At 39.8% G+C, this 25,908-nt stretch overlaps 1 protein-coding gene across 16 annotated transcripts in view; it reads left to right on the plus strand.

Moving 5' to 3' along the window:
- Positions 1-25,908, plus strand: part of DST (dystonin) — a 452,944-nt gene that overhangs the window by 62,661 nt on the left and 364,375 nt on the right. Inside the window, exon 1 of one of the 16 annotated variants that reach the window (XM_087856990.1) lies at positions 18,594-18,673. The exons of the other annotated variants lie outside the window; for them this stretch is intronic. Within the exon in view, the coding sequence (XP_087713116.1) occupies positions 18,665-18,673 (9 nt within the window). The 5' untranslated portion in view covers positions 18,594-18,664. Of the gene's footprint in view, positions 1-18,593; positions 18,674-25,908 lie in introns of those variants that run through there. 16 annotated transcript variants of the gene reach the window in all.

The raw sequence follows: 25,908 nt of genomic DNA on the forward strand, positions 1-25,908 counted from the left end.
GCTGGATACGGGGCTCTATTCCATGACCCTGAGATCATGACCTGAGCTGAAATCAAGAGTGGGAGGCTTAACCGACTGAGCCACCCAGGTGCCTGTCCAGACATTTCGTGTAGCAATCTGAATAATAAACAGGCCTGAGAGTGAGAAAGGCTGAACTAGGATGTGGCTGTGAAGGAGTCGGGTCAGAAGCTGTGACAGTGCAGTTTCAGTCGGCTTTCAGTGGGGCTGGCCTCTTGATGACACGGGCCAGGGGCCATGTGGAATGCATTATACTTCAGCATCTTTGGCTGCTCTAACCTATGTACGTTTTCTTAATCTATAATTTATACTCAAATGTGCCTATATGCGTTTGTAATAGAGATCACTAATAGAAACTTAATTAATAATATATGTGCATTTTATCTCACTCCTTTGGAATGTTTTTAAGGATGAGTTAGCTAAAAAATGTATCCTGATTTTTCTCTGAGTACATTTGTCTTGGGACTTATATTAAGACATGTCACTGGAACACTTTAGGAATTTTCTACCGCTTTGAAGCAGAAAACATACTTAACTCCTGTTCTCTATTTGTTCTTTAGTATTTTTACATTACAAAGCCTTTTGTGTGTGTGTGTCGGAATCCTATAGTTTTTAAACCTTATCATCATCATAATAACACATAATAAACAAGAGCTCTCACATTTACTTTGTGCTTACCAAGTGGGCAACACGTGGGCATTGTTCTCTTTTGTTCCCCTGTTTTTTCTCATTTCATCTCCCCAGCACTTCTCTGGGGTAGGTGCTCACTTTCCAGGAGGGGAAACTTGTCAAGGTCACACAGCTGGTAGATAACAGAACTAAGATTTAAACCCATGCACCTTGACTGGAGCAGTTTGAGAATGGAGAAGTTCACATGATCATATTTTTAGTGCTAGATGTTTATCTTAATGAACCCTCCTAATGCCTTTTAATCACATTGAGTCTCAGTTTTCCTACCTGCATAGATGGTAGAAATGGTATTGGAAACCGTAGATAAGCTCCAAACCTCATTTTTGCCATACATTTTACTGACCCTGTCTTTTTGTGGTAGGAAGTAGTAAGAGTCTTTCTATCTCTTGCCCTCCCACTACACACACATCATGGATGTGTCGTTAGCTTCTCCACACTGCAGCAAGTTCCCAACTACAAAGATGACCTGAAGTCCTGTTAATACTAATTTTTAAAAAAATTAAAACTATGCAAAGTTCCAAAATATCTTAAAGCCTTACAATGACCTAAGATGCAATCAGAAAAGCAGAAATTTTCCCCAGGGCTGGAAACCAAAATTCAACAGCAGAAGGCAAAGAAGGGTGTTAATGTATAACAACACTTAGCCCCAAGAGGTATTTATGTGTTTGTGTTGGGGGTGGGATGAGGGGAAATTAAAATTTTAGAGCACTTGCAAATAATCAGGCACACTGAGTTCATTCCTGTTACATTTCGCTGTTTGCAGTTTTTTGTGCACTACATTTCCTTGTGACTTTCTCGTGAGGAAGAATATCTGATTAAAAATTGCTGGTGCTCCCAGGTCATAGCCCAGGCTGTAGCTTGCTCCCCCTGCTGGCAACACTTTGGCCCATGAAGCTCCCAACACTAGTCATTGGATTTTTGAACCTGATAATTTTGACTCAGGAGTTAGCGGCAAGTTTAGCACAGATAATTGGTAGTCCTGCTTTCTGAAATGGTGAACACTGAGGAAGAAGCAGTTTTGGGTTGATGGTTGGAAATCAAATTCCCAATTTGGATATGTTAAGTTAGAATGATCTGTTAGAGGGGTGCCTGGGTGGCTTATTGGGTTAAGCATCTGACTCTTGGTTTCGGCTTAGGTTGTGGTGTCATGGGTCATGATCTCATGGGTCATGAGATTAAGCCCTGCGTCAGGCTCCTGCTCCGCGTTGAAGTGGGGGGAGTCTGCATGAAGAGTCTCTCCCTCTGCCCCTTTCCCCACCTGTTTGTGCTCGCAGACGTGTATGCACGCACGTGCTCTTTCATGTAAATAAATAAATAAATCTTAAAAAAAAAAAGAGAAAATAACTGTTAGATGTTCTAGTGTCTGAATTTCATGGAAAACATGAGTCTGGATTGGGAGTCATTAGTACAGAAATGTTACCAAATTCATGAGACTAAATGGGATGATGATTCTGGAAGTGAATGTTAATGGAGAGGAGACTGGAGGACTGAACCTTGGAGCCCGACAGTATTGAGAGGTTGGGAAGAGGAATAAAACTCCCTTGTAACTTCCAACTCTTCCCTTAGAAATACAGATGTAGAGAACAGATTGGTGGTTGCCAGAGGGGGGGGTGGGAGAAAAGAAAGTACACACATCTGAATGCATGTGTTGTTTTCAGTGACACAGAAAAATAAACCCTACGTAAATACATACACACGCACATAAGAAATACAGATGCCTTAAAGAGATGGGTTTAGGGCTCTTGAATTTCAGTTTAGGGTATTCATCCTAGCCCAAGAAGAAGCAACTCAGGTAGAAACTAGAGAAAGAAGCAGAAAGGGATTTTCCAAATCTCCTATTACTCTTTCCTGCTTCTTCTCCTACTAAACCACTTCCTTGACCTCACCCCTCTTTGCCTTCTGCTGTTGAATTTTGGTTTCCAGCCTTGGGGAAAATTTCTGCTTTTTTGATTGCGGCTTAGGTCATTGTAAGGCTGCAAGATATTTTGGAACATTGTCTAGTTTTAATTTTTTAAAAATTAGTATTAACAGGACTTCAGGTCATCTTTGTAGTTGGGAAGTTGCTGCAGTGTGGAAAAGCTAACGACACATCCTTGATCTCATTGAAAATACAGTAGGATGTTTCTCTGCTCCTTTCCTGCTTAGATTATTAAATGGTTTTCCCTTTCCTTTTGAAATATGTAGGACCAGGCAGCTTTATTTGCATAACCTTAGGACACTTCCCTTTCTGTGGAAGGCTTGACTGTACAGCTCATACGTTACTTTGGCTTAATTAATTGGCAAATACAAAGCTTCTAAAGGAAATGTTTGTTTTCTTTTTCTCTTTGGAATTCTAGAGAGTGAAGTGAATTAATAAAGCCAAATTTCTTTTACTAACCACCTCAGAAGGATTTACTGAATTATACCCCTGCAACTTACTGAGTCTGCTATGTATTGCTTTGCCTCCCTTACATAATCTGACAAAAGATTTCGTGTACTATGAATCTACTAACAATAGGTATAAGAATAATTGGTGCGTGGAAGCATGCAAGGTAGGTGGAATGCGTTAAATGAACAGTGCTAATACAGGTAGAATTTAATTTCTCAAACAATTCATGAAACCAAGATTAATTTGGTGAAGGGATTCATGTGCTTTGCTTGGAGAAAAAGAAGTACACCTTTCTGACTCGTGATTCTTTCCTAGGTCAGCATTTTGACTACAGCAAGGCCTGTTGCCATTCCTTTTAAGTCTTTCTTGTACTCCAGGTCACGTATTATCTTAAAAACTTTTAGTTCTTTAGGCTCCAAGCAAAGGAAGCTTGAAGAAAACTGTTAGAGAGACTCTGTTTGATAGCCACTTATCCCTCCAAAGTTTTCGTGAACAACCCTGGATCAAACGACTGAAAAGAAAGCCCTTTCAAAGGTGGTCTTTAAATGGTGCTGGGAAATGTGGGTGGGTATAAATTCCTTTATTTTAAAGTAGGACACACTCCTAGCTTCCTTTGGAATTCTGTTTGGCATTTAACAGCCCTCTTTGTCTGAGGTGACTCCTTGATCTTTGTCCTCAATCCCATAGGTTACAATAGGAGACCCTTTGCTGTCTGTCCTCTGTGAAGAGGGTGCAGCTTGGCCCACCTGCTACTGTGTTACTGTCAGTCCTTGTGAAATCAAATGTTAAAGTTTGAGAGGATCTTAGAGCTTATCTGATTCAGAGGTTCTCCTAATGCAAGATTCTCCTTTGCTCCAGTTCTTTGAGTGATAAGATCATGCATTGTTTGATAGCTCTAAAGTAGCAAGTTAATTGTACTTGGAATAAAAAAGCTGTTTGTTTTCTGGGCTCATGGTTCTATCTCTCTGGACCTTTCCTCCTAGATCTATTTTTCAACCTTTCTGCATATCACCTTTGTTGCTCTCCCCCAAACTACCTCCTCGTGAGTGTAAGGATCTGTCTGATTACTTTCAGTAGTGCCTCCCTCCTCCCACTGGCCCCTGGGTGTCAGGTGATAAATGTGGTTCAAGAAAATCAAACTCTGGAAATTGAACATACCCAAAGAGAGCTTAGTTTGTGCCTGGGGAGAAGAGAGGTTGGTTCTGGAAATGACAGTAATGTTTCAGGAACATTATTTTAAATAAAATGATTATGAAGTTTGAGAGGCACAAGGTAAATCAGAGGTCATTACAAGTAGCAAATGCCAAGAAAAGGACTTAATTGCTAATGGGAGGATATGTCCTTGTGTGCACGGGGTGGGCATGACTGTGGACTGAATATCAGATGGCAAGACGTATTTCGTGTAAGCGAAATAACAGTTTCTATCATTACTCTTAGGAAAAGAGAAACTGCTTAGAATGTAAATTCTTAGTTGAGGTTTTAAAGGTTGTTATATGATCATTTTCATATGAATTAAAACATTATATTAGAATGAACAATATTGATCTAAAACAATGTAAGCTTGATAATAATTTAAAAGATTGTGTTATTTCATGATTAATTTCTGTTCTGTATCAAAAAACTTGAGAAACTTTATTTAGCAAACAGATGTGTTGATGTTGTTAGGAGCCAGGATTTTCACAGGGAGAGAGAAAAGATGCAGGTATAATATCAGAGAAGTAAATCCCTGTAATCCTAAAATTGAGTTGGAAATATCAGTTTTAACTCATAATGAATGTTTTCATTGAAAGAAGTATTTCCTTGTTCTATCCACTGAACAGGTCTAGGAACAAAGACCGATCCAGTAGTAATGCCCATATTACAGAATCCTAATATCATTTCTTATGGAAACACACTAATGCTGTGTCTTTGGTGAGGTTTTTCAAGCAGAGCCTGAGGAAGGGACATTCTTGTGAAAGTGATTTATTGCAGGAGAGATCTCAGGAGGAGAATAAGGGAAGCAGGACAGGGCAGGGGGCAAAAGCTAATAAGCAAGGACAAAGGCTTGGCTGGAGACTAGTTTCAGCCTGGACTTACATTGGGCTCTGATGCACAAATTGCACTCTAAAGTAAGTCTCAACCTGAAGTGACCCTTTAGTCCCTCAGTTCAGTTAATCACTGGCCAAGGTCTACTGAGATAGGGGTGTTGGGAAGCTGGGTGTAGCCCAGGGGGGTTATTTGAAGAAGGGGCAGATGGCAGCCATTAGCAGTCAACACTAGCAGCAGTTGGGAGAGCCCCGGCTGGGTGGAGGGATCCAGTTGGGGCATCTACAGAAGCCACCACAGACTCCTGGGAGAAATGGCTGATCCAGATCTGGAACAAGAAATATAGAATGAACCTGGCACATCCTGTCAAACCGGAAAGCAAGGAAACATCAAAGATTACTGAGGTCTTGTTAGAAGGACCAGGAGTAAACTTACTGATCAATAAGTATAATGATCACAGTGGATTGACATACAGCAATATATTTAGAATCCATGAATTTGTGATATTAAGAAAACCCCCACAAACCACCTGATTAGTGTGACCTTTGGAGAATGTTAAGTGAACCAAGTCACTTTTCTGAAAAGTGGTAAAGGGAAATGAATTGCATTAACCTTTCTTTGCAATAAGAATTATTCTAGATGGTAATCAAACAGCTGTTGAGGGAAGAAAGCATGATGAAATTCAGATGTCACCATTTTGCCAACCCTAGTGAAGGAATGAACCAGGCCGGTGATCCTCAGTGACTTCTTACCCCACCAGAGAGGCAGCCACACGTTATGTGCCTTATATAACCCTTAAGAAATACTCTTGCACGAAACATTGAACCTACATCAGATCAAACCACTAGTTCTAATTACAGATTTACACAAAACACAGAGGACAGAAAAATATGTTGAACGATTTGCTGAAGATACAGTTAGTGAAATCCAGGCTGTGGGAAATCTTAGGACAAACAGTCCAATTTCTTCAACAAACACATTATAAGAAGCAAAAAGCAGGAGGGGTAATCTATAGATTAAAAGAGATTGAAGAGATCTATTGATTAAATGTAATGTGTAGGCCTTGTTTGGATGAACAGACCAAATGTAAAAGAAGAATTCTTGAGAAAATGGGGGACTAACCAGATATTTGATGATATTAGGAAATTGATGTTAATGCTTGAGATTGGTAATGGTGTTATGATTTTGTTAAAGGTAGTCCATATCTTTTAGAGAGATGTACTAAATTATTTAGTAATGAAATACTATGATCCCTGGGATCCACAAGGAATCCAGTGGAGTGAAGGAGGAAATGTGGTTAGGAATAGAGTCCTAACAACACTGATCAGGACTTGGTAATTGTTGAAGGTGGGCAATGTATAAATGGTAGTTCCTTAAACTTTGTTATCGTATAAGCCTGAAATGTCCCATAACGAAAGGTTTAAGACATTAAAAAAAGTGAAACACATATTTATATGAAATTTATATCACCAATACTTTGCTTCATTAAGTCTCTCTTGTGACTTTTGTTTTTCATAGAGTGAGCCTAAATCTTTGTTAATAACATTTCCAAATTTCAGATATTTACTATTAGAAGGGTTTTAGAAAGACGGAAGGGGGCAATATTCCCAAGGCTATCTTTTGATGCTTTTTATTTCTTTTATCTTTTTTTTTTAAAGATTTTATTTATTTATTCGACAGAGATAGAGACAGCCAGCTAGAGAGGGAACACAAGCAGGGAGAGTGGGAGAGGAAGAAGCAGGCTTATAGCGGAGGAGCCTGATGTGGGGCTCGATCCCATAACGCTGGGATCACGCCCTGAGCCGAAGGCAGACGCTTTAACCGCTGTGCCACCCAGGCGCCCCTATTTCTTTTATCTTTTAACAAAGGACTACTGCTTATTTGTCAGCTTTTTACTGAGAACATTTTATAATAGCATGTTAGTGAATGGTGTAAAAAGTGTGCTATTATTTAAAAATTCAACAAATAATGTAAAACAGGTAAAGAATTACATAGGCATATTCTTCCATTTTAATATCTAAAAACTGATTTTCAGATTGCTATTTTTGTTCTTTATGGATTTATCGATATGAAAATGGAACCATTATTAAAACAAAACTGACCCAAAAGGGAGCATGTCATCACAGTGCTTGACTTTGTCTTGCTGAAACTCAAGTGATACCTACTCTCAAAACTTTTTTCATGGTAAATTCTTCAATTGCAGTATGACTTTATTCCAGCAAATTATACTTATATCTTCTTACAGAGCTCATGAAAGTTTGATGATGGTGGAAATGCAAGCTATTGAACGGCCTAATCGATTTTAGTTAATCTTTAATATTGACATCACATTCCATTATGTGACTCTGTCTTCAGGAGATGGTTTTCCTGAAGGAGTTCTTTGCTTTCATTTTGCCGCTCATACTTATACTTATCTGTTGCTTAAATAGAGAGGCAAGCGGGTGATTTACACATTTCTAGCTCTGTTTAAAGCTTACTTAAGAAAGCTTGAAACTGTTCGGGTACTTGAGAATTATCTGTGAATTTTACTTTTATATTAGCTCTATTAGAAACAGGTAATGGATAGGGGCGCCTGGGTGACTCAGTTGGTTGAGCATTCTACTCTTGGTTTTGGCTCAGGTCATGATCTCGGGGTTTTGATATCAAGTCCCATGTTGGGCTCCACGCTCAACGGGGAGTCTGCTTGAGATTCTCTCCCTCTCCCTCTCCTCCCCACTCTCTCTTCTTTCTCTCTCTCTCAGTAAGTAAGTAAATAAATAAATATATCTAAAAAAAAAAGAAATAGGCATGGATAATTGAGAATGGATTATAAGTTTAGCTGCTTTGCCAAATGCAAGAAAAAAAAACCCCACCAAAACTCTTCATTTTTGCAAAAACTGGATAGCTGGGCATGGATCTTTAAGAAGCAATGGGGTCCTTACAGGACATGTGCATTCATGCTATTAATTTTTGTAAATTGCAGCTGAAGAAAAATTATTTTTGAATAGCCAGCATAAGCGTTGAAAATGAGCTCCTTTTTCTTAGCTATCGGGGTAACCACGTCCCTTGAACTGTGATTATAATCAGTTGAGACATATCAATTTTAGCCTTTTCCCCTCCTTCTGCATTCCAAGAAGGTTAAACATTATTTAGTATGATTCTTTGTCCCAAGAGTTCAGAAGGGCAAAAATTACACTTTCAAGCTGCACATAAACCTTAAAGTGGAGTGCCATGAGTTCATTCAGCTTTTTGGAGTTTAGAGATGTTAAAAAGTCACTAGCCAAAATTCTTGGCACCTTGTTCTATCCATTTGTTTGGTATTCTTGTTGTTGTTTTGTTTCGTTTTGTTTTTTGGTCTCCATGAATCAGAAGATTAGACACCCATTTAATAAAGTCTGAACTATAGTCAGACTTGATTTCTTCCACTGATGATAAATTAGAGAAATTTGTGATTTTTACCTGTAAAGAAAAACCAGGGGTGCCTGGGTGGGCTCAGTCGTTAAGCGTCTGCCTTTGGCTCAGGTCATGACCCCAGCGTTCTGGGATCAAGCCCCGCATTGGGCTCCCTGCTCAGCGGGAAGCCTGCTTCTCCCTCTCCCATTCCCCCTGCTTGTGTTCCCTCTCTCGCTGCCAATCTCTCTGTCAAATAAATAAATAAAATCTTAAAAAAAAAATAAAGGAAAACCACTTGGATCAGATATCTGATTGTTGATCTGGTTTTGAGTTGTGTTACTGTCTGTTTTCAGGAGTAAAATACCGAGTATGGTAGGAGAATTTTAGAATTCTGTGGCTCATGGCCTGCTCCTAAAAACTTAGATGGGTTCTTTTGGGATGCCTGTGTGGCTCAGTCGGTTAAGCATCTGCCTTTGGCTCAGGTCATGATCCTAGGGTCCTGGGATTGAGTCCCGCATTGGGCTTCTTGCTCGGTGGGTAACCTGCTTCTCCTTCTGCCTACTGCTCCCCGTGCTTGTGCTCTCTCTCTTTGACAAATAAATAAATAAAATCTTAAAAAAAAAAACAACAACAAACCTTAGATGCTCCCTTTTGTAATATACAAATAAACCTGTGGTTTGAAGGTGGGACCTGGGGTGGGAAGATGAGTAGTAAATTGGATATCAGGCATTGTCTGATACTTCTGGCAGTTACTTAGTGTTTGCTTCATAGTCTGGGTTATTTTCACTGGTTCTTTTTATTTCCCTAGGTATATATAACTTTGAGTAAGAGAGTATTTTATATTACAAGGCACCGTAGAAGTATTTCATTAGTTGATGCTTTAAAATATCTCTAATTGTGGAGCCAGATAAGTTGAAAAATAGAATAGCACTGCTTTCTTAGGAACATACTAAAATTATTTTTCCAAAGTCATTTCTTCATAGTAGTTCTGTCTTGTGTTCTGACTTTAATAATGAGAAGAATTATGTCCCTTGAGAAGAAAGAGACTATGCTTTGTGTTCTAACCCTTAGCCCTAGGGCATTGCGGAATTTCAATAAATTTTTAATAATGAATCTCTGTTCTACTTTTTTTTTTTTTTTCCCAAATAGCTGTTGTTTAGCTATCATGGACTAGGAGAAAGTTGTAAGGTGAGAAATCAGACTGAGAAGGAATACAGGAAAGAGAATTCATAGGCTCAATTATTGTAGCAAATTGATAAATTAGATTGTATTTTATAAATCCAAAACAACCTTTTTTGTTACTCTTTTGAAAGTCATCTATTTATCATGGGGACAGAAATTAACTTTTTATATCACATGGTATGAGAGCACCTGGTTTATTAATGGGTTGGGCCCAGTTTAGTTTTGCTTGAGTTAAGACTTAACCTTTCCGCAAATATAATAAACAAGATGATGGAGTGGCTAGGAGGGTGTATTCTGGAACCACACAGCCTACGTGAGAGTAAATTCTGGCTTTAACACATATTACCTCATGTTGCCTTTGGGTCCTGTAAGTCACTGAGCTTCGCTGTGGCTCCGATTCCTCAACTGTAGGATGGGGGTTGTAACTACATTATGTTGTTGTGCAGATTCATCTTTTTAAGGTGCTCAAGACAGCACTTAGCATACAGTGAATGCTTTATCTATTTACTGTTATTATTCATATACAACCTAAGTATGGGACAGGGTTCTAGATGTATTGGCGATATGGAGGTGAATAATATAAGGTCTCTGACTTTAAGGGTATTACCGTCTTGTGGAAAGGGACAGATGGTTACAATGTAGTGTGATAGAGGGTGTTCTAAGAGAGTATTAGGAAGTCACTTATCTCAAAATAGGAAGTTCAGAGAAGGCTTCCTGGAGGAAGTGCTGTGCTGAGCTGAGTATTGAAGGACTGTTGAAGAAATAGGGAAAAGCTTTCTAAGCAGGGGGAGCAGCATGTCTTGAAGGAGTGGTTTGAGAGAGCTCTGTTCCTTCTGGGGAAGTAGAAATAGTTCCCGGTTAAGCTGATGTAGAGCTCGAGGCTGAGAATGGGTCACAGGTCACAGGTCACAAAGGGCCCTGTTTGCCATGTTAAAAAATTTGGGCCTTTATCTTTTGGTATTTGGGGCCCCTCAGGACAGGGAGTAAGGGAGGGTTGGGAAGATGATTACAGTTTAGAAAGATTAGTCTAGTGCCAGTGTACTGGTTGGATTGGAAAGTTGAGGGTTAGAGTCAGGAAGACTAACGCTTTGGTCCAAGAAAGAAATGATTAGGGCTTGAATTAAGATAGTAATAATGTGGGCGAAAAGAGGAATTAATTTGAGAGCCATAAAAGATTAGAATAAATATAACTTGGTAACAAATAATATGTGGGGTGAGGAAAAAGGAAAATCATATATATATATATATATATATATATATATATATATATATATATATATATTATATTCCGCAATTAGAGATACATATACTTGGTTTCCAGCTTTAGCAAATGGGTAGATTCTGGAGTTTCATTAAAATGGGAATAAAGCAAGATGAGAGAAATAGGGTGTGATGTAGGGGAGCGGGAAGATATGTTGGATTTTGTATGCATTGTATTTGAGGGCTAAATGGTGAAAGAGAAAGCCATCAGTATGAAACAAACAGAGTATATAATCATAGAGGAAAACCAGGGGAGAACGGTGTCATAGAAGCCAAGAGAAGACTGAATTCCAAGAAAGGAATGGTAAAGATATAAAATATTATGAAGAAGTCAAAAAGGGTGAAGACTGAATTTGTGCTCTAAATTTTAAGCAGCAACAAAGAGGACATAAGTGTTTGGGGGGAAGTACATTTTAGATGTATGATGTTGGGCAGGAAGCAGATTTCAGTGTATTAAAGAGTACCTAGGACTTTTGATTTCAAGGTGGCAAGTAGGTAGCTTTCAATTCCTGATTCTTCTTGCAAAATCACTCCAAAACAACAAGGAAAACAAGAAACTGAAAGACAAAGTGAGTGTGAGTGAGAGACATTTGTAACCTTGAACCACAGTACATGAGATGAAAGTAAATGGAGAAAGGTAAATGACTTAGCCAAGAAGAGAAGATATGTACGGAGAATCTAACCATCTCCCCCTTCCCAGCACCCTAGACGTGGACAGGAATAGGAATCACCTTGTTTTGTTGCAGGCAGAAATGAGGTGAGGATTGCAAGCAGGAATTGTTTGAAAGTCTCCATAAGGAGCATTTTGGCTAGGCACCTTTGTAACTATTCAGTCACCTTCTTCCTCACTCCTACAGGAGATGGAAAGTATAATTTCTGGGCCACCTAGTTGGCTAGAGCATGCAACTCTTGATCTCGGGGTTGTGAGTTCGAGCCTCACATTGGGTGGAGAGATTGCTTAAAAATAAAATCTTAAAAAAGAGTATAATTTCTGAAGAAACTGAATCAGAGAGACTGTGTACTTACAAATAACAGGCATTGAAGAGGGCGGGAGGGAATGAGGTGTGGGGGTGAGTAAATCTGATAAGACCTCTACACCTCAACACACACACCCCACCACCACACCTCCAGCTCCAGAATGCCAGCATCCAGGCTCATACTTCCCAGACAGGTGACTGGAAGACTCTTCTCTGAAGAAATTGAGCCAGCCTGAGGAAGACAGATTTTAGCAGGGATCCTATGAAAAAGTCAACTGCTACCTTATCGCTTGGTAATGAATCCCACCAGTTGACACACTTCATCCAGTCATGCTTTGGCAAAGCCCACTAATTGGACAAATCTAAATCATATTCCCAGAGTTTTCAGTAAGCTTTTTAGTATCTCAGTCCTGAATGTGAATGGATGGCTAACCATCACCAGATATTGAAGAAAGCCTCCAACATAAAGGAGAGAAAACAAAAACCCCAGCCTAACAAAGGGTAAAAAGAGGAACTCAGAGGAAATAGTAACAGTAAATAGAGATGAAGAAGATTCTTAATGTCCTCAAAAGGGTAAGAGAAGATGATATATGTATTTAAATATAATTAAAAAAATTAAAAACATGGCCCTCCATAAATATAAATTGAGCATATATTAAAATTTTTATTTAACTCATTAATTAGTGGGGGAGCCTGTCAGATAATAAGATCAATTCAAAGGAGAGTCTGAAGGAGACATAAAATTAGTCAAGAATGCAGAAGTGAATTTGCTAATAGAGGCAAAACAGATTAATATCTTCTAGGTGAATAGTATATAATATTGGGGTTGTCATTTTTGCTGGGTGGAAATAAATTGAATCACTGGAAAAAATTCATTTGCGTTGCTATGACAAGAATCATTTGTTTTATTACAAGTTACCTTTACTGTTACAGGTTTATGCATAGCCTGGTCTAGTGGTTTTCAAAGTAAGGGTCCTAGTCCAGCAGCATCAGAATCACCTGGAAGCTTGTTCTTTGTTCTGATTAACTGAATCAGAAATTCTGGAAGCCAAGTCCAGCAGTCTGTATTTTAGCAAGCCCTCCAAGTGCTACTGATATATGTATTATAAAGTGGGACAACCACTGATTTAGTCATTTTCTTCTTTTTTTTTTCAATTTTTTTTATTAAGTAGGATCGATGCCTAACGTGGGGGTTGAACTCATGACCCAGAGATCAAGAGTTACATGCTCTATGAACTGAGCCAGTCAGGCAATCCCTACTTTTGTTTTGTTTTCTTTCTTTAAAAAATTTTTTTTTATTTAGTCAATAGAAACTTAATCAAAGGTGCCCACCCGATAGAATTAGATAATTCCCAGAGGGTTTCAATGGAGTTCCTTCAACTTGACTCCATTAAAAGAACACCTAATATTCTCTTTTGTCCAGTTCTAAGTCTTGGGCAGTTTTTCGTGACACATCCATGAAACAAAAACAATACAGACTTAGAAAACAATAAGGAGCAAAGCATAAAAAAGAACTCTTAGAAATTAAAAATGATAGCATACCTACTTCCCTAAAGTTTATAGTTGATGAAATCTTTCAGAAAGTAGAAGATAGACAATTGGAGAAAAAAGATAAGAACATTATAGAATGGATTCAGGTGGTCCCACATCTCAAAAAAGAAAGAAGAGAAAAATGGTCAAGAGAAAATTGTCAAAAAAATAAAGCAACAACAAATGGTCTCAGAACTGAAGGATGTGAATCTTTAGATTAAAAAGACCTACTGAGTGGGGGCGCCTGGCCGGCTCAGTCAGAAGACTGTGCTATCTCAGGGCTGTGAGTTTGAGCCCCAGGTTGTGTGTAGAGATTACTTAAATAAGTAAATAAATTAACTTAAAAAAAATGAAAAGACCTACGGAGTGCCTAACACAATGAATGAATGAAAGTTGTATGCTAAGACACATTAGTGTATGATTGCAGGACACTAGGGATAATAAGATGAATAAGATGATCCTGGAAGCTGAGAGAGAGAGAGAGAGAGAGAGAGGGAGGGAGGGAGGGGTAGAGCGGGAGGGGATGGGGGAAGGAGAAAGGAGAGAACAGTGGAGGGAAGGAGGGTAGAAGGGAAAATATCAACTTACAGAATGACTTAAAATGGGTATATTAATTGTACGTGAACTATTCCTTAGCAGAGCTGATTTAGAATAAGACAAAGAATGAGAAAATAGAGGGGTGCCTGTGTGGCTCAGTGGGCTGAGCATCTGACTCTTGATCTCAGCTCAGGTCTTGATCTCGGATTCTGAGTTCAAGCCCTGCACTGGGTTCTAGAGAAAATAGAGTGTCATTTTAGAAAAATATTAGAAGCTTTATTTATTATTATTTTTTAAAGATTTTATTTATTTATTTAACACAGATAGAGACAGCCAGCGAGAGAGGGAACACAAGCAGGGGGAGTGGGAGAGGAAGAAGCAGGCTCCCAGCAGAGGAGCCTGATGTGGGGCTCGATCCCATAACGCCGGGATCACTCCCTGAGCCGAAGGCAGACGCTTAACCGCTGTGCCACCCAGGCGCCCCAGAAGCTTTAAGACAAAGGAGAATTGCTCTTGAAATTCTGAGAGAAGTTGACTTCCTATCCAGAATGTTAAGCCCAAGCTGTCAATGAAGTGTGAGGATAATGACATTATCACACTTGCAGGGATTCACAAAATTTCCATCAAGTGAGACTTTTCTTACTTGACTGATAGGAGATGTGTTCTTTCAAACGGTGCAATGAAACCAAAAAGAAAAAGGCGTGAGATCCAAGAAACTGAGGATTAACACAGGAAAGAGGTGAAGAGAATCTGGACGCTGATGCACAGGACGGTCCCGAACTCTTATCTGTGCGGCAGAGCTAGCTGACAGCGGCAGAGACGGGAGGCTGGGAGGGCTCGTGAAGAGATTTCTACTCGAATAACGAAGGGACACATTTGGCCATACAGACAATTTACATTGAGAGGAGTAGTCAGAGCGGCAGGTGAACCTCGTTTTCCTGGGATGGGTGTTGAGGATGGCAGCCCACGTGGAGACCTGACCCAGCGTCCGAAGCCAGCGCAGCTCCAGAGGAGAACTGCTGATTTAGGGCGCCGCCTGCTCTCCTCCATCAGCACAGCCACTGCTTTTCTGGATGGCTGAGGAATTGGGTTCATCGGGTCCAAGCGAGTCCCTTTTGGGTACCATCCTCCGGTGCAGGTGGGGCAGGTCTGCTCTTGCATCCTTACCAGTCCGCAGTAGTTCTCCTGAGCCTCCTGGGGTCAGGTTGAGCCTGATCCTTCCCTCCCCAGCCGGCCTTTGGATGCCAGCTCCATGGAGCTGGGGCCTTCGAACGAATCTTTCAAACAAACCAGAAACTGTGGAGCTTAAAATAAAGAAAATACAAAGAATTGAGGCAATTATTAACTGGAAGTTTGAATAAGCAAGGAAATTTAATCCTGATATGTACTTGATTAAACAGGGAATAATACTGACATAGACTTAATCATGAAATCACTGAATGTGGATTTAAGCAAAATTTGTGTAAGAAAGGTAAAATCTTTGTCTACCATAATAGGAACTCAATAGATAACATCTAAAATTAATGAATCTAGAGATACACTATGTGCATATTACGTAGAACCGTGACGGTAAACGCGGTAAGAACCAAGGAGTTGAAAGTGGTTGCATCTGGGAGGAGAGGGAAGAGAGCCCGAGACCACCATTTTTGTGTACAATCTGTTTACTGATTAGGATGCAAAGAGAAATCAAACTTACTCCTTCTTACCAATCTCCATTTAAATCACTCTCTGCTTCTAAGGAAAAATACAAGACAGGTTTCACAACTTTTCTGCAAAAATGGGAAGTTCCTGGGTTTCTTTCAACCATTAAAGATTTAAGCACAGTCTAGTAATAGCATAATGCCAGGCTGGTCTTTCTATGATTACAACTCCATATTCGAAGTTAATATTCCTCTTTTCCCTCAGCCTGAGCCAGAGTTAGGGGAAGTGGCAAAGGACATGGTTGGCTTCTATTTCCCTTCTTTGTTTTCTACCATATTGTCCAGTTGTTGCTTCTGACTGCTCTAGGTTGGTGCAAGGAGGAGAGGGGATTACGGGATTAAGGGACTAGCTTTGCACAGCCCATGTAGTTAAGATCTGGCACCCATGCCCTCTGCGTGTTTTGCATTTTCCTTCATGTGGAAAAAAATCTTTCCTTTGTTTTTGTATTCTGCCTTGGCCCCCTGAGCTTCTGATGATTCACCCCCTCTATTTGGTCCCTTCTTCCGTCCACAAAGCCCTTTTGGATAGGATCCCCTTGTATAGGGTCAAAGTTTGCTCCCTCTCTCTTGGGACCCATGGTAGGTCCCCAAAGAGCTTGTGTCTTTGTCTGTTGCGGTGGGCAGCTCAATCCCAGGGAGCTCTTTTACTCCAGCCACCATCTTCACCTTTAGATTCTTTTGGTGAGCGTCATAGTCTAGTCATATGTGTTCTCACCTCAGGGAGACATGCTTAACCCTTTAGGAGCTCTCCTTGTACTCTCTTGTTATAAGGTACAGGGCAAGCACACTGACCTCTCTTCTAGGAGGGAAATGTACAAGGCATCAGTAGCTTCCTCCAAAGTAATCGCTCTTGGTTTCTGGCCTTGTCCGCCTCTCTTGAGAAGATGATGGACTCTTGTTGCTCTAATCATTATTACAGTGGCTTAACATGGTTTTCATAGATGCTCTAGCACAATACTTTCCACACATTTGTGGGAAGGTGTTTTTTTTTTTTTTTTTTTTTTTTTTAATTTGTGATCCATTGAAGTTCTACTTATGGTCCCTTAATGCATGACTGATCTCTTCAGCTCATGTCACGGGTGACTTACCACACGAGCTCAGCAGTGTCTGAAATGGTCTGTTCAACAAGGCAAGTCTACTGACTATTTGCATTTCCAGAGCAATGTCAAATTATTCAAGAAGTTGCTAAATACTCTGGTTTTCCATATTTACCTTGTAGCAAACTAGTAAAACAGCTCTCGGACTGGCATCATTCCATGGGCATATTTTTAGTTGTGCTCTTCTAGCATTTTCCTTTAGGATTCCTTCAGAATTGAGAGATGGTGGGACTTATATATCATTTCTGGCCTTTGGGGCATCAGCTAAAACAGACCAAAAAAGTTATAGTTTAATATCCTATTATAGTTATAATATATCTTCATTAATTCCACTAAATATATTTATTACATGTCTGCTCTGGCACAGATCCTATAAAAATAGAGTGTATTCTAAAAAAGGGAGAGACATAGTAAATAAATAACTAAATATATACTATGTTAGGAAATGATGAATGGTATGAAAAAATGCTTGAGGTAAGGGGGAAAGAAAGGTGGGGGTGGGATGGTGGGCTGCAGTCTTATATTGCATACTTAAAGAATATTTTTTGATAAAGTAACATTTCATCAGAGATCTCTATCAGCAATAGAACCATGTATCTGCATAAAAGGTTTTTAGGACAAATGCTTTTAAGCATTTTTAGCTTCTTAGCTTATGATCCTGTCTTACTTTGATAAAAAATAAAAGTAAATTTAAAAATGAATGGGGAAAAATGAATGGGAGATGAGGACATGGAGAGAGCATTTGTAGATTACCTAAGAAGGGAATGAGGAAGTTAAACAGTAAGCTAGGGAGGATGTAGGCTTCTTTTTTCTTTTTTCTTTTCTTCTCTTCTCTTTGTTTTTTTTTTTTTTTTAGAGGGTTGGGAGGGGCAGAGGGAGAGGGAGGGAGAGAATCCTAAGCACACTCCGTGCCCAGCGTGGAGCTCCACATGGGGCTTAATCTCATGACCCATGAGATCATGACCTGAGCCGAAATCAAGAGTCAGATGCTCAACCGACTGAGCCACCCAGCTGTACTCAGAAATGTCTTTCTTAAGATGGGATGTTTTGGTGAAAAGAAAGGGAGGCCTTCGCTGGGCCTGTACAGAATGAAGGTGGGGGTAAGAGCACAAATAGATACATTTTGGGGTAAGAGCAGAAATTGATGGAGTTTGTTAAATAGGAACAGTGCTGTGGGCCCCATTGATATTTGATATTTTTACATTTTTGGGGGAATCAGACTGACTGGTTGAATGATGTTTTCAAAGCAGGTTTCAGCCATTTAGGCTCAGGAGTTAAGGTGAATATTTTGGCTGATTCACGATGGAGAATGGAACTGACAGCTCTAGAGAAGGTGGCTGGGATATTGATGTCAAGAGAATGCTTGAAATGACACAGCATGAGACCAGCTGAGGAAGAAGAGGAAATCACAAGGGCAGGAATGCATCTGATGATGAATAAAGAGGGTTGGAGGTCTGATTAACTTGAAAAGGGGTGAGAGAATTAGCCAGAAATTTGAGGTCACCTTGCTGGATTAGAATGAGCAGTTTAAGAGTTGGTTCAGTTCCAGGGGGTGGTGTCATCCAGAACAGGGCCATGGGTCAAAGGAGGAAAGAAGGTGACGATTATTTGAGTTCAGAAGGTTAGGAACTTTTATGATTGAGGTGTTACATGGCTCATCCAAATGGTGTGGAAATCTTCCCGGGTGATGACAACACTCAGTGTAGACAAGATACAGTGAGTCAGATGCCAAAGTCCTCAGTGAATGAGGGGGTGTGGCCAAAGGTCAGACAATTCAGAAAGGAGATGTGCGTGGCATTGGATGATGGCTTGGATGTAAGAGAGGGGCAGGCTTTTGATGGGACACACAGGAGAAGGAGCAGCCTCTGGTGGAGGAATGCAGGGGTGCGGAGAGCAGGCACTTAATAAATGATTAAGGTAAGACAAGCGGTGGAGTTGGCACTTTCTGTGAGAAGGTAGAGCTTGTTGACTGTGAAATGGAAGTTCCAAAGGGCACCTAGAAAAAGTTGGCAGGGAGAGCAGTGGTGGAGGAGGTATAGATAGCAGGATGATAGTCTTTGAGAGGAGAGTTGCCCATGGGGCTTGAATTTGGAGTAGTAGCCGAGGATGGTAGGGGTGGGTGAGTTCACCTGTGCAGAGATCTCAGCAGCTTTAGGGACGGACCTCAGAGGAGCCAGAGGCAGCCTTCTGCATCCACACCAGTAGTCTGCAGCCTTAGGTGCAGACCAGAAGGCCAGGTGGTATGTCCCTTGGACTCCAGTTTGTTCGTAGAGTGTGAGCTCCTCAAAGGCTTTTGGAATGACAAACCTAAATATGTTATGGATTCTAAAATAAAAGTTTGGAGCTTGAACTTAAACAATCTTTAATTAAATGACTACAGAAGGTATCATTATTTCAACTGGGTAGTTGTAATTAAACTTTTATATAATTATACATAAATGAAACTTAAAATCAATTCAAAAAGTTGTTTTAACAAAATTTATTGATTTAAAGCTCTTTCAAACATTTAAGGAAAAGATATGTAAAATGTATCTGATCAGAAGTCTGGTTAGATATGGGCAAAACCTCTAAAGTGGGCCTAGGACTCTGTGAACATCTCAAAACATCTCTGGCTTAGGTTCCAAATATAAGCTGAGTGAGGAGTTGTGCAGAAGGGTTAGTAAAGATGATGAGGCCATTTGTATGACCTTCTTCAGGTGGTTAGGAGGGGGTCCACTGTTCCGAGGAATCCTCTCTCTCGAGGGTGTTAGCTATGAAATCTGCCTTTGGTGATTTGGAGGCCTAATTTTATTATTTCTTTGAGATCTTTTAAACATCATGTGATTTGTAGTGGGGGGTGAGAGGGATTAGAAAGGACAGGTATTCTTTAGGCTTAGGTAGGAAATGATCCAGAGCTGGGAGTTTTAAGACCTCGATTTAAGCCAGAACAATCACTTCATCTCTTTGAGCTGTAGTTTTCTTTGATGTAGAATGAGAATAATACCAATCTATATCTCATAGGATTGTTGCAGGATTAAATGAAATAATATATATATATATATATATATATATTTTAAAGATTTTTATTTATTCAACAGAGATAGAGACAGCCAGCGAGAGAGGGAACACAAGCTAGGGGAGTGGGAGAGGAAGAAGCAGGCTCATAGCGGAAGAGCCTGATGTGGGGCTCGATCCCAGAACGCCAGGATCACGCCCTGAGCCGAAGGCAGATGCTCAACCGCTGTGCTACCCAGGCGCCCCTAAATGAAATAATATTTTGACAAGGTTTTAGGAGCTATAAAATGTCCCATAAATGTAGTTATGATTGACTGGGGTTTGGGTGATAAAGAGGGATGAAAAGAAAAGTAGATGGTTGATACCTGACACTCATCATTAGTGGCATGCCTGGCCTGGTTGGTGGGTTGATCTATCTATCTATCTATCTATCTATCTATCTATCTATCTATCTATCTACCAAGCACCCACAACCTACCATTCAAAACAAAAGCTAGGATTGGCTAGGATTTCATCTCTGTCTAACCATATGGTCTCTCCAGCCACCTGACTCTTAATACTCAAGGTAACCATCATTCTGAACATTTATATCATTCTCTTGTTTACCTTTTCACAGAGTTTATTGCATCTCTATGTATTCTTAAAGAGTTCATATTTAAAATTTTTTAGTTGTTTTTTTTCTTAATAAAAAAGATTATCATACTTTATGTAATTATTTGGAATTCACTTTCAGTTAATATTGCATTGCTAATATTCAGCCATGCTGTTGCATGCCACTGTAGCGTATTCATTCGACTTTTGTGCGACTGTACCACTTTGTTCATTCATTCATGCTCTTGTAGATGGGCATTTGTTTCCAGGCCTTTCCTCATTTCAGCGCTACTCCATGTTTTCTTGCATATGCCATTTGCACTGCATGTGTAAGTTTTTCTTCGATATGTGCTTAGCAGAATTACTACATCATAGGGTATACATGAAAATTAAACTGTAGAAAATAATGCCAAACTGTTTTTCAAAGTACTTGTACCACTTATATTTCCATCTGCCATGGATAGACAAGCGTGTGGAGCCATGTTTTTTTCTGCACGTAGTCCTTAGACTTTAAACATTTTTGCCAATTGAATTCATGTAACATGTCTCATAGTGGGTTTGGTTTGCTTTACTCTGATCTCTAATGATGCCAAACATCTTTTCATATATTTATTAGCCATATGTGTTTCCTCTCCTGCAAAATGTCCATTTCATTTGCCTCTTTCCTTAGTTGTTGTTTGGTTGCTGGTGCTTCTCTTATTGATTTGTGGGAGTTCTTTATATATTTCTGTTCCCCAGATTTTAATTTATTATATTTTTCAATGCTTTGTTATTTTTGATGATCTTTTATACCTAACTCCTATTTTATAGATATACATTTGTTTTATATTTAGTATCTGATAGTATACCTGAAGTTTTTGTCTATGGGTTTGTGTCTGCGTGTTGTTTTGGTAGTCCTACCAGTGGGGCCTTGTCTCATTATGTTTTGTGAGTTTTTAAAAACTTGAGGTATAATTGATAATCAACATTATATTAATTTTAGTTGTACAACATAATGAGTCAGTATTTGTGTATATTGCAAAATGATCACCACAATAAGTCTATTTAACATCCATCACCTATTATACAGTTACATAATTTTTTTGTATGGTGAGAACTTTTAAGGTTTTTTCTTAGCAACTTTCAAATATGCAATACAGTATTATGTCAAATAGTTGCCATGGTGTATATTACATCACCATTGATTTACTAAACTGGAAGTTTGTACCTTTGACTCTGTTCACCCATTTCACCAGCCCCCCCCCATCCCTGTTTTGCAACTTTTTATCATGAGCTTTCCTTAGCTAGACTTTTATGGAAGTTTTTGAGGCATGGATTGAAGGTATATTTCTCCAGAGAGGATCTTCTTTTATTTTTGCCAGGCTTTATTAACTGTAGGAAATCTAAAAATAAATTTTCAGAGTTTTTCATACTGCATAGGTAGTATAATTGGCCACAAAACACACATGAGAATCAGCTTGTGCTTATGAAAATGTTTTTCCTTCTAGGTCCAGCCTCAGGCCTCAGAGAGTCAGGTGTCCTTGGTCTCTCAGGGTCTTTCGTTTTATTTTGTTTTTCTAATTCATACTTTCTCTGGCTTTATTTTTTGAATGTTTCAATCAGGCATCCTGTCCTCGTCTTTGTCTTCTGTCCTTGCCCAGGTGCTAGGCCATCAAAGTGAACCATTAGGTCTCAGGGATCAGCGTATCACCTCTGTATTTGTGTTTTGCTTCTTCATCTGTCTGGTTTCCGAGGATTTCCTTAACTCTCTTGCAACCTCACTGATGCATTAAAAAGATATGTTGTTATTTTATCCAGTATTTTTATGTATTGTATATGAGGAAGGAATGTTAGGATGTCAAGTTTGCAATATATCTGAGAAAACTTGTCTTATTTTTGTGACTAAAGAGGTTCCCCCAATTGGGTTCTCTCAGGTCAGAGCTATGTGTACCCCAAAGTTCTAGCTTCCATCCCTAGAGCCGTCAAAAGTTAAAAAATCTGACCGTTAAACTCTCCCCCACTCATGCTAGGGGGTCAAGACATGACTTTTAACATTTCTAGTATAATTTCATTTCTACGTAGGGCTGTGCAGTACACAGAGCCAACTGCTTCTCATCTCTTAGGCATAAAGCCGATGACACAGCACCTTCATTTCCCGCAGGCAGTAGAATTCATGCTCACGTAGGGTATTGAGAAATACTCTAGTGACTCACTTATTTTCAAGTGTCAAATTTCAGTACATATTAAGCCAAATCAACTTTTTAACTATATAATGTTTTGTTATAATTGAACATAAAATGTCAAATAGAGAAAATACTGATGTAATTTTTTATGACAAACAAATTCAGGTAAATTATGCAATAGCAATTGTGGTTGTCAAGTTATTTTATTTTTTAATTTTGTTTATTGTTCTTGGTAACTAACAACTTTCCAAGAAAATGTTATAATCCAAAATACACCTTTTAGAGGGAAGGATGAGTTATGGGATTAAGACAGGATATTTTTTTGTTTTCTTTCTTAAATGTGACACTCAGTATATGCTATATCTAATCCATTAGATTTTAAACTTAGTTCAGGATGAATTTATTATATAAACAGGTTCTGTATAACGTTGAAGGCAAAACATTAAAGATACTGGAATTTGGGCATTAAAAAGACTTCAGAGTTGATGGACTCATGGACATTTAGAAATCTCAACTCATCCAACCTGGGTTATCACTTTGAGGAAGCAAGACCCAGAAAAATGATCCAAGATGCCCTACATCATATGTCCTGAAACCTTCAGAGTCACATCAGGAAAAAGGACCTCCTAGTTGAATACTTTCTTCTATGCTGTATTGTTTCCCTGTTCATATGCCATGTTTAGCTAAGCTTTTCAAGTTTTTTATTTCTGTAAATTTAAAAAAAGTATATATTTTGTAAAATGAACCGACTCCGTCCCCATATTTAAAATTAATTTAGAAAACTGTGATATTTTACATTAAAAAATTAACAATCTTTGGGATTTATGGGAGTATTAAGCAAGCAATACAGATTTCTTAGGCTTATTTCTAGAGTACATGTAATCACCATGACTCCAGGCAAACTTGTCTGTTTATTAGAGCAAAAGAATCAGGAAGTCCGAGATACAGACATTTCAAGATACTAGGGAAGTGAAAAATAGCTTCTTCTGAAACAAGAACGCTGCTTTTTATAAACAAATGACTACCATTGTTTCCTGTTTTTAAATCCTATTAAAAACTGTTTGGAGACATCATCAGCTCTGTAGTTCCAGAGAGAACCATAAATAAGTGAAACTGTACAAGAAAAGAAGTCATAAAGACACAAATATTTTATGACGACAGCGTTTTTATTGTTGCTAATTAATGACAGTGACGGTGGCTAGCATTTCCTAAGCACTTCCTGTGAGCCAGGCACTGTGCTAGGCAATGGGCAATAGCTCACTTAATCCTAACAACCCTAGGAAGTAGGTTTTCTTTATACATCAGAGAACCAAAGTTTAGAAAGGTTAAGTAGCTCGTCTACAGTTACATAGCTGATGAGTGGTAAAGCTGGGCCAGGAGGCACATTGCTCTGTCAGACTCCAGACCTCAGTTCTTCATTTTCCCTCCTATAAGGATGCGTATTTTACAAGCCTATCACAGGGAAAGAAACACTGAAGAGTGAATCTCCAATGGCAGGATTGCAGACATCATGGCACCACTTGTTGGTAGATCTTCTGACTCCCATCAGATCACATGAAAGATTATGTTCTCCTTGGAGAATCAGGAAGGCAGGTGAGACGATAAGGTCATCATCTGTCTGTATGACTCAGCAGAGTGGTGAGATGAGCCTGTACTCTGAACTAGGGAAACAGAGGAGGGGATTGTTGCATTTAAATTAAAAGCATGTACTCCAGGCAGTATTTCTCTTGAGTGGTGTTCTGAATTAGGGCCAGGCTGTGTTTCTGTTAGTACAGAGACTCATTTGGCTCCTTGCATTTTTGTCCTGTGACAGTCAGAACTGGCTCTAGGAAAAATTGTGAGGTAGGCACAACTTAACTTGCTTTACCACTAAAAGCTCCAATGTTCCCTCTCCTATTTATCAAAATATTTCTTCAGGATGTAGCCTGATGACCTTATTCACGCTAAAGTATAAATGATATCACTTACTGTTTTCTATCTATGAGAAGCTTGATTAGAAGTAAAAAGGTTTAAACCCAAAGAATGAATCATTATTACCAGAATTTTAGGCATCAGTGTGCAGATGATATGAAGGGAGGTGAAATTTTTTTCAGGGTGATGTCACCAAGATGGTGACCTAGGCCATTCCTGACTTTGCTCCCATCACAAGAAGAACGATTAACATATATTCTAGAACAAGACACCTCTGAGAGAATCCTAAAACATAGGGGTGATGTTGAAGTCCCCACTACACCTCAGAGACCAAGACAGACACATTAGAAGAGGGACTTGTTGACCTCCCCCAGATCAGTTAAGTACTACATGGAGAGGTCTGCCTGAGCCTCTGGTCTCTTCAGTGGGAAAAGAGAACCCAGGGGGGACAACCAGCCTCTCTTAGCACTGTGGGTCATTTCGTAGGGATGCCTACTCTAATCTCTCACCATGGGGACTACAGGGAAATCTGCCGCCACTGGGAATCTGACTGATGGAGGAGGAAGGGCTTGCGCCAATCAGCACAGAGATCTTAGCAGACCAATTTAATACGTGTAGTGCCCAAGTAATCAGCAGTTTTGCTCATCTGCAGAGCCATGCAGGATGTGCATTCTGACCAGGGAACTTGGCAAAATGCAGAGCTGCCTGATTGAGATCCTCAAACAAGGAATTTTGCTAGCCCTAGAGCACAGTTTGCACATGGCCAGGCAAGGTTCTGAGCCACCCCATCCACTGTGGAGAGTGCCTTCCAGCTCCATCTGACCAGAAGGGCTGGCAACAATTCCTGGAAGCTGTGTAGCCTAGTGGTACTCAAGCCAAGAGGTGGGCAAACAGAGCCAGATCGTCCCCAGAGCAAAGCCAGTACTGGTTGTGGAGCCTTCTTGTGGTACTGTATGGGTAGGGGGATTGATTCATAGACAAGAATTAGGGTAGCTCTCAGCCCCTCCCAACTGAAGAGCTTATTTGGGAAATTGAGAGTAGCTGGGAGCAGCCCTGTCCCCTCCTGTCCAGGCAAGGGAGCTGAGACATGGCCTCAGATCTGAGACATGGCCTCAGATCTGCCTGATTCAGATTCTCAAATGAGAAGTTTTGTTGGCCCTAGAGCCCAGTTTGTATACATATAGACAAGGTGCTGAGTCACAGCTTTACCCACTTAGAGAGTATCTTTCTGCTTCATCTGAATAAAAGGGCTGGAGACTGCTCCTGGAAACTCTGGCCCAGTGGCACCTGAGCTGAGAGAAAGGCATACAGAGCCAATAGTCTGCAGAGCAAAGCCAGTGACCTTGTTTAGCTAGGGAACTTGGGGGTGCAGGTCAGCTTGAGTTAAGATAACAAAGAGCTTTACTAGTTTCGCAGCAGCTTCGCCTGCAGTGCCTGGGCAGGGAATCTAATTCATAGTCCCATTCAATGCCCAATACAGCCTTCAGCCTGTGG

The sequence above is a fragment of the Ursus americanus genome, chromosome 29, assembly GCF_024610735.1.
Source record: "Ursus americanus isolate L20-20 chromosome 29, mUrsAme1.1.p, whole genome shotgun sequence".
NCBI classification, from domain to species: domain Eukaryota; kingdom Metazoa; phylum Chordata; class Mammalia; order Carnivora; family Ursidae; genus Ursus; species Ursus americanus.